The 14,047-nt window shown below is 31.2% G+C and overlaps 1 protein-coding gene across 1 annotated transcript in view; it reads right to left on the reverse strand.

The window, feature by feature from the left end:
• LOC114324823 (probable actin-related protein 2/3 complex subunit 2) overlaps positions 1-14,047 on the reverse strand; it is a 58,552-nt gene that overhangs the window by 28,022 nt on the left and 16,483 nt on the right. Inside the window, exon 4 of the mRNA XM_028272695.2 lies at positions 1,921-2,126. Coding sequence (XP_028128496.1) covers positions 1,921-2,126 — 206 coding nt within the window. The remainder of the gene's footprint in view (positions 1-1,920; positions 2,127-14,047) is intronic.

Below are 14,047 nucleotides of genomic sequence, written 5' to 3' on the forward strand. Positions count from 1 at the left end.
CGAATGATACCAAACACGACCCCCCACAGAGGTGTGGGGGGTTTTAATTTTAAAATTTTAAACAAGAATCCCGCGATATTTCGCGAAATGAACATCAAATCGAAAAACTGAAAAATACATGTTTAATATTTTTCAAAAATCTATCGAATGACACCAAATACGACCCCCATGCAGGTCGGGTGGGGGCGTTACTTTAAAATCTTAAATACGAACCCCCATTTTTTATTGCAGATTTGGATTCCTTACGTAAATATAAGTAAGTTTTATTCGCGACATTTTTTCGAGTTATGGATAGATGGCGATATAATTTTGGAAAAACGATTTTTGGAAATGAAAAATTAAATTAAAAAATTGAAAATCCCCACTAAAATGGAAAACAACTTAATTTTTTTTGGTTTTAGAACCTAATCTTTACAATCCAATGGGTCCCCATGACGCTTTATTAACTGCAATTTTAGCATCCAATAGTTAAAAATACTATATAGATATTATTGTAATAGCTATCACCTGGAAGAAATTCATTTAAAGTCTTTTTCTTTTTTTTACTACTTTTTTAAAATTTTGAAAGCCTCTTGCAATATTCAGCCCTATTCTGTAACTTTCAACAAATCGAATAGAAATGACCAAGTCGAATCGTAATTACCCGAAATCGGAATGTTTGATATCGATTGCGTCATTTTCGTGTTATGATTGGCATTCTGTAACTCACATCGTAAGCAGGTTAAATCGAAATCGGCAATTTCTATTTCACGCGGTCAAGAGGGGGTGGCAACCCCGCATTGTCAAGCAAAATTAGTGTTCTGTGACCTGTTTGTTGCTGGTTCTAAATTTGAAATACGACACCGTTGCCATATCTTCAATTTTTCATACTATCACATTACATACAGTTACATTTTTAAAAATAGTTTTGAAATGACAAAAAAGAAACCTTTTGAAAAGTAAACAATAAAATATTAGTGTAAATATTGGACACAAAAACCTCAGAAGATGATAAATGGTTTTAAATCAAAGTTAATTAAAATTGTTATAAAAAAGAAGATAAACTGATAAATAAAAATGATAAATGAGGATAAGATGTATGATGTAAGATATTACTAATAATTATACAATCTTAAGATTTGATTCCAGCTAAAATAACTTTTCCCAAAAACAGCGTCTTTTCTATAATTATTTTCTTTTCTATAAGCGTTGATTGATACGTAAATTATACAAGTAAATTGGTACAAGTAAATTGGTATAATATATTTATCAATCAACGCTATAAGTCTCTCTTTATATTTTAAACGTTCTTGTACAATCTATTCTTGTACATTATGCCATTGATTGAAATTGTACAAGAAATAAACAAAAAAAGTTTGGTAACACTGTGACTAGCAAACATTCAGCATTCAAAATCTTAATTTCGGATGCCAAATCAATTTTAAGGTTAGGTTTGATGCATACTCGTACATGTCAAAAAATTAAATATACAATTCCCTAAGTAAATACCACCACAGACTAAAAATTGAGCAGATACAAAAGGTAAAAATACTATAAATAATGATAAATCAGTAGTAATAAATTATTTTTAGTAGATAAAAATATAAACGTCAAAACAAAATACAATGCGCTTGCGTCAAGCACAATTCCGATTATCGAAATCTAATTTCGACAGGGTAAATTTTGTCGAAGTCATTGCTATTCACTATTCCGATTGTAGAGATTCCGAGGGAGTTATACCGATTTTGACTATTTCTATTCGACTTGGCCACTTCTATTCGATTTTCCTGACTTCTATCATCGAAATGAGTTACAGAATAGGCATGATTAAATTGTTTTCTTTTTTTTTTCTAGCTCAGTTACCATGATTGTCATCTTGAAACAGGAGAATATATTATTTCAAAGGTAATATTCAATAAAAAAAATTAAAATAGTTCTTACCAACATTATTATCCACTTTGGCATCCGTATTTTGCAGTTCTAGGGGCGGTTCTCTATGACTAAAAAGGACGGGGGGAGCAGTATGGGACGCCCTCAAGCCTTCTTTTAATTCCTGCATGAATACTTTTCCGATGACGACATCGTCTTCGTCTCGAAACCGCGTTGAAAAGACTACCGTTACTCTATCTGCTTTCGCTTCTACGTATCTGTAAAAGATAATACATGTTAAGAAGATCCAAGAACAGAAGAAGTAGGTAGCTGAAGTAAAAATGATGAAATGGTTGCCAATGCGAGTCCATTATACTATTAGATATAGAAATTGAGTCAGTACTCGCAATCTTAAAATTTGTATTTTTTAATAGTTGTTACACAATCATGGGGCAACCGGTTTCGAGGCTTACAATAGGGATGTTCACAAAAAATTAAAAAGTCATTTCAAACATGTAAAACGATTAAGAAACACCCTAGGAATAATTGTCCAAAATTTCAACAAAATTGAAAAAGTCTTTCTATAAAAAATCTTTATTAGAAATCTAGCATTATTTTAAATTTCAAGAACGCTTCTCTATTGGCCTGACGTCACTAGTTGCATACCCCAAGCGCGCGCCATTCTCATAGTGTTATTGTTTACCTGTTTGACGTTTCAGGTCATTTTATTTTGTTCTCTTCTTGTTTTATCAGGGTTAAAGTGGAGTTTTATAGTGAATTTGTTTAGTTTAAAGTGGAGAGACTGTTTGTAAGAACATATTTTGGGTGGTACAAAAATAAACAAATAAAATGGAAGAAGGTTTTCAGAAAGCCGATTCGTATAAACTACTGACTGTAGTGTAGATGTAACAATGGTGTATGATTTATTGGCATCTTGTAAAAAAATAAATCTACCACAGCTTTACTGAGTATATATTCCATATAATTTTCCATGTCTTCTTTAAGCTAAAAAAATATATGCTTAATACTCCACAAAAAAAATAGAGAAAGTTGTATGCATGCATATTGTATACATATGTTACCGTTAAAACCCGATTTCAGTTAAAACCCGAATTTACTAGGAAAAACTAGTTTTAACTAAGCGCTTTAGACAATTCTAGTTTTAACTAGTCAAAACTAGATTTGACTGCTAAATTCAGTTAAAACTAGAAATTCCGAACGGATTTCATTTAGAGTAGTTTATATGCGATTCTTTTGTGATTGCATATCGATCAAATCTATCTGACAGCGACTATTTATTTCTGAATGCAATATAGGTTTGGACACAAGACCTCTCTTCGTTTTTATATTTTTACTTTTCTTCCATTGGTAGGTTTCACACATTGGTATAAAAGTATTGATCATATCAATAAAAAGTTATATTTGCCTATTTCCTGGTGGCTTCAGTCTTCAAGCTATCCCGATTTCCATGAAAAATAGCAACATGGGCCTTCAATTATGCCAAATATATTTTCGACAGGTACATAATATTTGATGGGATCAATTTTAGAAGCTAACTTTTTTATTTCGCCAACTTCAACAATTCTAAATCATTTTAGTCTTTGATCTTGTTATGGTGTTTTCTTGGCAGACAGTTCCGCATCTTGTACTTCGACCATTAATTTATTACATATGCTTTCGGTCACAACATGGTAGTGACTTTCTTTCTTATCTGTCTCTTCCATTTGTAAAATCATTTCCATAACACGTTCTTATATCTCTGCTCTCAATCTGATCTTCGATATTATTACTAATGGTGAAAAATACACAGTGGTGTAATATAACCAATAAAAACGATGAAAAACAATCAACAGTTTCACACACTACTTTGCCACCGACCGGCAGCCTTCGTCATTAACACTACCCCGAACAAGCCGTAATACATACTTGTCTGTTGCAACAATTTTAACTGGTATTCGCCAGTAATTCCAAAAAAGCTACTTTGAACTCGTATAAACTACTCTAAATGAAATCCGTTCGGGATTTCTAGTTTTAACTGAATTTAGCAGTCAAATCTAGTTTTGACTAGTTAAAACTAGAATTGTCTAAAGCTCATAGTTAAAACTAGTTTTTCCTAGTAAATTCGGGTTTTAACTGAAATCGGGTTTTAACGGTAACACATACATTGGCTGGTTATTACCTTACCTTGGTTAGGTGTATTAAAACTATTTTTATTCTTCTTCATGTGCCTTGTCCGTTGTGGACGTTGGCTATCATCATGGCAATTTTAATTTCATTTGCGGCGTTTCTGAATAACTCGATCGATTTTTGTCCAAATCATTGGCGTAAGTTTTTAAGTCATGAGTGTCTTTTCTTCCGGGTCCGCGTTTGCTCTCTATTTTACCTTGCGTTATCAGTTGGAGTATATGATATTTATCATGCCTCATGAGATGACCGATATATTTAAGATTTCGTTTCTTAATTGTAAAAGAGATTTCTTTTTGTTTTCCCATTCGACGCAATACCTGTACGTTGGTGTGGGTCGCCAGGATATTTTGAGGATACGTGGGTACACACACATCTCGAATGCCTCTAGCTTTTTCATTAATGTTTCCATTATTGTCCAGGCCTCTGCGCCATATAGCAAGACCGGAAATAATAACATTTTAGCAGCCGCATTTTTAGTGAAAGAGATATTATGTCGCAATGGGTGAAAATATTTCTCATGCATGTTGTTAAATGTTGCTCTGTCCTTTTCAACTCTAGATCTTATTTCGGTTGTTTCGTATTTCGAGTTGACAGCTGTTCCAAGGTAAAAAATATTTTTGAACTTGGGTATTATACATTTTCATTTCAGCCAATCTTTTCACTAAATTATTAATGATTTTAATATAATATAAAGTCATACCTACATCCACATTTAGTTATTTCAAGGTTTACTTTTACTGTATGTATTATTAGAATCCCGTTTTTAGGAATATCCCAGTTTAAGGAATACAAATTTGAGGTCCCGAAACATTTTCATTTACTCCTTAAGGGGGTAGGTGCAAAATCTTGGTCTAATGCTATTTAAATTCATTAATTTTTTTCGAATTCTGAGAAAACTAATAAGTATTTTTGAAAAATGTAAATGCAGAAAGAACAATTACATTATTACCAAGGGCTGAAAGTCTCTGGAAAACTTCTATAGTGTTTATTTTTTTAAGTTAGTTCTTTAAGTTAGTTATTTTAAGTTATAGCTGCAACAAACCATTTCTTTTTCTGTTTTAAATTGGCTGGAACGGTCATAAAAATCTTGTCAGAACTGTTTTTTGATGTATTTACACACCCAGGAACAAAACACCACTTATTTTGCTTCATTTTTAATAATCAAGTACGTAAAAAACTGCGCACATTCAAATACACTTCGTAAATAAGTATACAAAACTAGTCGTCGATCAAAGACGTTACGACTGCTGACGTCACAGACCGTAGCCTCGCTGCAGGGTACCGTTTTTCTAGCCTCCAAGAAAATCAACATTATGAACTCATTTATCTTAAAAAATATACATTTTTAAACAGTTTTATGATTGTTACGTTTTTATATACCTTGTAATCTATTGAATTTAACTATATTTAAAAATTAGTGAACATCCCTATTTTCTGCTCATCTTCAGGCCCAGTACATAAAGTCTTCACAATTACAAACTACAAGCTAAAAATCACAAAAAGACAAAAATGTACATACAGTGAGGACGTTTGAGTTGGAATAAATTCATTTTCTCGAGAATGGGCAACTTTGGAGATAAATCGCGAAACAGGTTGATTTATATTTTTAAATTATGACTTTTTGGCATATATATAATGTACTAGTCTGTGAACTATGTTTGTTATTTCAGTTACTGCCATATGTTTATGTCATGTTAATTGTAATTTCATTAAGAGGAAAGGAACATTTTGACGCCTGTCAAAATTTTTAATGTATTTTAGATGTAATCATTTTTTTCGAATCCTGAGAAAACTAATAAGTATTTTTGAAAAATTTAAACGCAGAATGAAAGATTACAAACTAAAAGGGAAGTTCCCTAGGTTGGCTGTATACCATATAGTTAAAAAATTCTAACAAGAAGTAAAACCACTTCTATGTAAATTGGTATATTTATTAAAACTTAAAAATCCCAATGGATTGAATAAAATATGTCCAATTCAGAACGTTTTCAGACCTATCGGTCCATCATCAGTGAATGTGCATACTTGCTAAATAGCCCCAGAACCAAACAATGGTTGAATTTAAAATTCAATTTACATTATTTAAAAATAATATTCAACAGGCTAAACGCCGATGTTACAGGATATTGCCTATGGGAACATGGTGAAACCCTACCAAAACCTCAATCAACCATCTTAGGCCAACTTTGACTATAAAGAGACTTTAAGGTCTAAGATGGTTGATTGAGGTTTTGGTAGGGTTTCACCATGTTCCCATAGGCAATATCCTGTAACATCGGCGTTTAGCCTGTTGAATATTATTTTTAAATAATGTAAATTGAATTTTAAATTCAACCATTGTTTGGTTCTGGGGCTATTTAGCAAGTATGCACATTCACTGATGATGGACCGATAGGTCTGAAAACGTTCTGAATTGGACATATTTTATTCAATCCATTGGGATTTTTAAGTTTTAATAAATATACCAATTTACATAGAAGTGGTTTTACTTCTTGTTAGAGGTTTTTAATGAAAGATTACTTTATTACCGAGGGCCGAAAGTCCCTTAGAATGAATAAAAAGTTTCTTTGAATGAGATATTTGAAAATAAAAATCACACTACATTTTCTCTTAGTTTTTCACCCCTTTAACTTATTAAAATAAACATTATAGAAGTTTTCAGGGACTTTCGGCCCTCGGTAAGAACGTAATCTTTCATTCTGCGTTTAAATTTTTCAAAAATACTTATTAGTTTTCTCAGGATTCGAAAAAAATGAATCCCCATTTAAATACCATTGCAGCCGAAAATACGTACCCATCCCCTTAATCTTCTGCTTAATCTCATGCTGATTTCTTGTATACTAAAACCTAGTTTATAAAGGTTTTGCAGTTTCATTACAATTTAATATACAAGAAAAATCAAATATGGATTAGCTACTACGACCAGACAGATTCGATGCATATCCAAACTCTTCTAGATCGTCTCAAGAATGGATACATTGGAAAGCTTCTTTTGAAAACTTTATTTCCTCTGTAGTTGATGTCTCACAGGAGGATAAATTCAAACTACTAGTAAATTACGTGAGCAACAATATCTATGAACTTATCTCTGATTGTACAAAGTATTCTGAAGCCAAAATATTCTCGAAGCAGTTTTTGTTAAACCCAAAAATGAAACTTTTGCCCGACATATCCTAATGACTAAAAGACAACAAACTGGTGAAAATATAGATCAGTACGTTCAACATCTTAAGGTGCTTTCCAAAGACTGTAATTTTCTAGCCGTTTCTGCAGACCAAAATAGAGAAGATTATATAAGAGATTCTTTTATTAGTGGGATTCTTTCTAATGACATAAGACAACGCTTACTAGAAAACAACAGTATTACTCTGCAAGATGCCATACTGAAAGCCCAGTCTCTGAAGTCAGCTTCAAAATACTCTGAGGCTTATGCAACTCCTGTACAAATTATTAATGATGCTCGAAGGTTGGACATTTTTCCAAGGTATGTAGGCTTCAGATGTCCAATTCAGCGTCAGCTGCCACTTAAGCTACATCTAGTTCAAATCTTAGAAATCTTGCTGCTGCCCCTAGAAATTGTAAGCCTGGAATCCGGTTTCCCCATGATTGTGTAACTACTATTAAAAAAATACAAACTTTAAGATTGCGAGTATTGACTCAATTTTTATATCCAATAGTGAAATAAAAATGTTATGGTGGATTTTGGGTAAAACTAGAAGGCACAGGATCAGGGACGACTTGATTAGGGAAAGAGCAGGGGTGACTACAGTCTCAACAAGAATTCAAGAACAAAGACGGCAATGGTTTGGTCACTTTAGACGTAGAAATAAACACTATATGGGAAGAAGGATAAAGCTGTTAGACGATGAAGGAAGGAGAGATAGAGGAAAACCGAGAAGATGAAAGGTCTATGTGGCAGAGGCCTTGAGGGAAAAAGGTTTAGGTGAAGTCACGATGGACAGAAATGAGTGGCGAAAAAAATAACGAATAGCGACCCTTGAAAAGAAAAAAGAGCTGAGAAAGAAGATACTTTGCAAATTCATCCATGCAAAGTTCTTTGTTAAGGAAGAATTTTGATTTTTTTTTGGTCTCAGGTACCAGACAAATACGTCCGTCAATTACGTTACGTTACAATACGTTAAGTCCCGGACTTAACCATGAGATGGCGAATTTTCGATAGTTCTAACCTTAAAAAGTAATCTGTCAAAATTTTGTATTATTCGGATAATTATTTACAGAGTTACAGAGTTTGAAGTGACGCTACTTTTGTGATTTTTAAATCACAAAATCACTATGCTATAAGATCTGTTTCGAATGAACTCAATTTAGCATCTTACAAAATAACATATTTTTCATTGTTCGGGTTGCATCTTGGATATGGTCTTCCTTTTTGGGGTTCTGGTACAGCTGCCCAATTCGATGTTATTTTTAAATTACAAAAAAGAGCAATAAGATATCTGTTTGGCCTCAGAAGAACAACACATTGCAGAAGTTACTTCAAAGATCTCGGAATTTTAACCCTTCCATCTTTGTATATTTTAGAAACTGTTTGCTTAGTTAGTAAACGTCTACATGTCTTTCCACCAAGACCTAATCATGACTACTTCACGAGAAATTCTACCTTTGACGTCTATTTAGCGACCCCGTCCTCTGAGTTAGTAAAGCAATCTATATTATATTCCGCAAAAAAACTTTACAACCATCTCCCTCTACAACTTAAATCTGAAGCATCTTTCCCCAAATTCCGTAAAACGACAAAAGCCTACCTACTGAATATTATTCAGTAGAAGATTTTCTTAATCAAGTATTTTATATAGGAAATATTTTCTAAAGAAGATTTTCTTAATCAATAACTAAGAAATTACAGTACCCTTTGCAGAAGTAATATTTTTATTATTTTTTTATCTATATTTGGGTGTCATATGCAGCAGCTAAACTTTTAAACTTATTAGTTACTAGGTAGACTATGCAATTTGCAATTTATTTAAATTTTTAAATTTTGCAATTGATTGTTTTTTGTTTTAACAGTATGGTGCAAATGTCTGGAATAAATTCGATATTTCGTAAACCGGTCACTTTAAGGAAAAATCTTGAAACAGGTCTATTTTTATTTTTAAATTACGATATTTTGGCATATGTCATACGAGTGACGTCATCCATATGGACGTGATGACGTAATCGATGATTTTTTTAAATGAGACTAGTGGTCGTGTGATAGCTCATTTGAAAGGGTATTCAATTCTGTATTCAGTAATATAAATATTAACATTATTGTTTATACAGTGTTCAAAAAAAAATTTTTAAATTGAAATAATTGACAAAAAAGAAGAATGTATGTAATTTATTGAATTCAAAATTTACTATTGTCAGAAAACAGAAAAAAGTGTTTATTTGAAAAATAAGCATTGTTTTTCGCTTAAATTCAATGTTCAAACCAGCTCCCGCCAACCACCTGCCTCTTGGAAGTTTGAATATTTAATTTTAGCGAAAAGCAATGTTTATTTGTCAAATAAACATTTTTTTCCGTTTTCCGACAGCAGTAAAATGTATTTTGAATTAAATAAATTACATAAATTCTTCTTTTTTGTCAATTAATTTAATTAAAACATTTTTTTTAACACTGTGTATAAACAATAAATGGTAATATTTATATTACTGAATCTAAATATAGAATTGAATACACTTTTAAATGAGCTATCTATCACACGACCCCCTAGTCTCATTTAAAAAATCATCGATTACGTCATCACGTTCATATGGATGACGTCACTCATATAAAGTATATGGCAAAATATCGTAATTTAAAAATAAAATTCGACTTGTTTCGGGATTTTTCCTTAAAGTCGCCGGTTTACGAAATATCGAATTTATTCCAGACATTTGCACCATACTATATATATTTTTAATTATATTGACGAATTGTATGTAATTTGAGTAAACTGAATTGTTATTGTTTTGTTTTCTTAACTTTATAAGCTTTGTCGATAAAATTGTAAAATTTTCCATGACAATAAAGCATATTTCTATTCTATTCTAACAAACTGCCGGAAAGGTTGTGATCTCTGTATTTTGGGAACCGCCAGGAATTATTTTCATTGGCTATTTTAAACATGAAGAAACGGCGAGTGCTATAGTAATTTATTGGAAACAGAAATTTTCGATTTCCGAAACCTTTATTTAATTTTTTTTAACACCTCATTATTGTTAAGGTAGTTCTGAAGCTATTTCCTTGTGACATTTTTATAATTAACTATTTTTAATGGGAAATAAACCACAATTTTACTAAAAAAATGATTTTATTAACGTTTCGACGTCCAAATCGGATGCCGTTGTCAAAATAGAAAAATATTAATAAATTAAACAAAATTGTTGTTGCTTAGTAAATTCAGACATATACATTTTAAAGTAGAAGACTTTAAAATGATATTGCCAATATTTATGAGTTGCGTTCCTGGGACGACTTTACTGAAAGGTAGTTCATTTGATTACATGAAATCAACCCCAAGTCAAGAATATCCGTCACAAAAAAATCATAGCATGTGATCTGTCTAACGCCAGAATTTTAATATCACCGTTGCATGTGATTGTCTTTTTAAAGACAGATCACATGCTATGATTTTTTTGTGACGGATATTCTTGAGTTGAGGTTGATTTCATGTAATCGAATGAACTATATTTCAGTAAAGTCGTCCCAGGAACGCAACTCATAAATATTGGCAATATCATTTTAAAGTCTTCTACTTTAAAATGTATAATATATGTCTGAATTGCCGATATAAATGAGTTAGATTAAATAAATTATTAGAAGAATTTTTTACTAAGCAACAACAATTTTGTTTAATTTATTAATATTTTTTATATTTTAATAACGGCATCCCATTTGGACGTCGAAACGTTAATAAAATCATTTTTTCTAGTAAAATTGTGGATTATTTCCCATTAAAAATAGTTAATTGTTAAGGTAGGGATGAAAAAGATAATCGTTTGACGCCAATGTAGTGGTAGTGCACTGGAGATGAATATTTATTATGCAGCTGAAAGTTTCTATTGAATTGTATTACTATGAAGCAGATATTTGTTCCAAAACTTAAGAACAACAAACAGTTGCATCAATTATAAACAAAAACAAACCATATATGATTCAACAAACGAAACATTTGATAACTAAGTTAAATAATAAAATGAATTATGGGATTGCAAAATATTCAACATGAACTGATTTATAGCACACAATTAATGTGATTTATTATTTGAAACTTCCTTATTTTATGTAAACAAAGTAACAAATGATCACAGCAAATTTTTGTCAACTATGCATACTGATAATGTGTATTAGTCTATAAATTTGATAAAAAATTGGAATAACCTTTTCTAGTTTTATTATATAAATAATTTTCATTGAGTATTAGTATTAATTTTAATTAAATTAAGTACAAATTGAGTGTTTTTCAATTTTGATTTTTTAATAATTTAACTATTAAACAGGCACGAAAGAAATGGTGGTTAAAAGATTTTTAAAATGTATTTTAATATACATCAACATTAAAATGATGATAAAAAGCAATTGAAGGGGACAGGTTTTGTAACTTGAGCTCAAGACACATAACAACTATACTCCATGAAAGATAAAAGATGAAATATTGTTTTAACTAAATACTTAGGTAGTGCCATAAGAAAAAAAACTATGTATAACTTTTAAAATATTTCTTCTAAAATAAATTCGATTTAAGATAAAGAAAACAAGATGTGTTTTTAAGAGCATACAGTAGCGCGTCATCAATACAACTTCGGGAGATAGTATCATACCTTTTTTCCTAAGGTCTGCGAAACTTTGGCAACAGTGGTAATCTTTGACATTATCTAAGATCAATATTTTGACAATTATACTCATAGGCGCGCTAAATGGAAGTAATAGAAAACAATTTTGTTATTAGTAAATAAATATTTATAAACATAACCTCCTCAGTCCATAGGTCCAGCCAGCTGGACAATGTTTACTAATTTATTACATGGTGACTATTCGGGTTGGGCATCGCTGCGTCCTATATTTCAGCATTTACTCATTTCAAAAATTCTACAACAACGCCTACCTCGGTAGTTTGTTGTTACATGTGGTGAAACCTTTTAAATTATGATGGTGGCTCCACAAAAATACAGTAAGTTGTAGTGTTTTTCTGTACTTTAAAGTATTGATTGTTTTTAATGTATGTTACTTGATGATTGGACGTATTTGTGGTAAATATATATGTATTTGAAAATAATTACAACTGGACACGTTAGCGGTCCTCTAAACTTTTTGTCCAGCATTTTGGACATTGGGACTTAGTTAGCCAAATTGTTACCATACTCACATTTTTTAAGTTTAGTTACATATAGTAAAAGGATATTGATGGAAAGTGCATTGGAGGCTATTTTGACAGATAACGATTTTTTCGTCAGTGAAGATAACGATAATGATCAAAGGAAATGGATTTACAGGAATTTAAGCTGTATGTTGGAAGGTCACTAGCTCTAGGTGGTAAGCCTGCAAGTGGGAGACAAGCTAGTGCGTCTATTTCAAGAAAACTGGAGACATCTGAAGATGAAGTGCCCATAATTCCTGTAAAAAGATCTACAGTTTTCCAATTACCGCCTATAGATGTAAGAAAAACCAGTAATGACCATTTGCCAATATGCCCTGTCAGCAATAGAAATTCTAATCGCGTTGCCTAAACCTCTTGAATGCACTAAGAAGACGAGATTCTTTTGTACAAAATGCAAAATGTATGTATATGTGTATTTCTCCTGAACCAGAATGTTTTTCAGTTTCATACTTAAATTATATGAAAGCTAAGTCCTGATGTCCATTATGCTGGACCTGTCATATTATGTCTGTCAAGTAATTTTTTTAATAGTTTTTATAGATTTTCGTTTATTGTTTTCACAAATGAGGAGAGAAAATAGAAAATATTGTTAAAATAATAAAAACTTTTTTCTTGGGGCTGAAGAGGTTATACCAAAATGGGTGAAAATTTTATGTTAACATAGGTATTTGCACGAAATAATAATAATAAATAATAATTTCGCTGTGAAGCGAAACAAGAGCCGTCTTATTTTATTTAGTTCATAGAGCGCCAAAGGCACTACAACTGTATATACTCGCATTAGAATTCGAAATATTTTTACGTAAAATATACTTACCTACCTACATTTAACTAAAACTCACAATTAACAATAATCTATTTTTTCAAATAGGCCAATAGACCAGTAAGGATCTGTTTTTAGGTGGATGTGAGAGGTGGCATTCAGATTTTTGCGGATAAAGTTAGGTGATAACTTCGTTAATAATTGATTTATGCTCCTTCTCAAATATTCCCGGAACATTAACCTTTAACTACACGCGCTGGCGTATTTTGTACGCCAGATATAGGAATTCTACTGCAAATATATTTAAAAAATTTAATTTTTGATCTTGTTTATCTCTCTAACCTATCACTGAAATGTGCTTTACAATTTGGTTTTAATTTCGTCATATTCGGCGTTCTGGGAAGATCGTAACTTACAGTTTATTATTTGTTGTTTCCGGTGGTGGACAATATACGCAACGATTATATTAATATAATAAGTAGTAATATAAGTACATATTTCAATTGTTTTTTAGTCATTATGATACAAAATAGATTTTTCTTTATAAACAATACTTTTTATCCTGTAAAAAATCACATTTCAAAAAATTTTTTATTAGTAATTTTATTTATCATCGAATCCAGTTATTCCATGATTCCAGTTATAAATCCCAATTAGCTTACTGAGAAGGAACTCCAAATGTTCACTGATGCCGAATAAGGTTTATAACAAATAACTAAGTGTATTTTTCAAAAAAAAAAAAATAAACAAATCCGCTGTTTCAAGTGTATAACTTGATGCGCGGGTAGTTAAAGGTTAATAAAAAAAAAATAAAATATTTGAAAATTTCGGTTTTTTTTCTACTTTTTTTGCTTATAACTTAAGAACTATTCATTTTAGAACAAAG

The sequence above is a fragment of the Diabrotica virgifera genome, chromosome 4 (genome assembly GCF_917563875.1).
Source record: "Diabrotica virgifera virgifera chromosome 4, PGI_DIABVI_V3a".
Lineage (NCBI taxonomy): Eukaryota > Metazoa > Arthropoda > Insecta > Coleoptera > Chrysomelidae > Diabrotica > Diabrotica virgifera.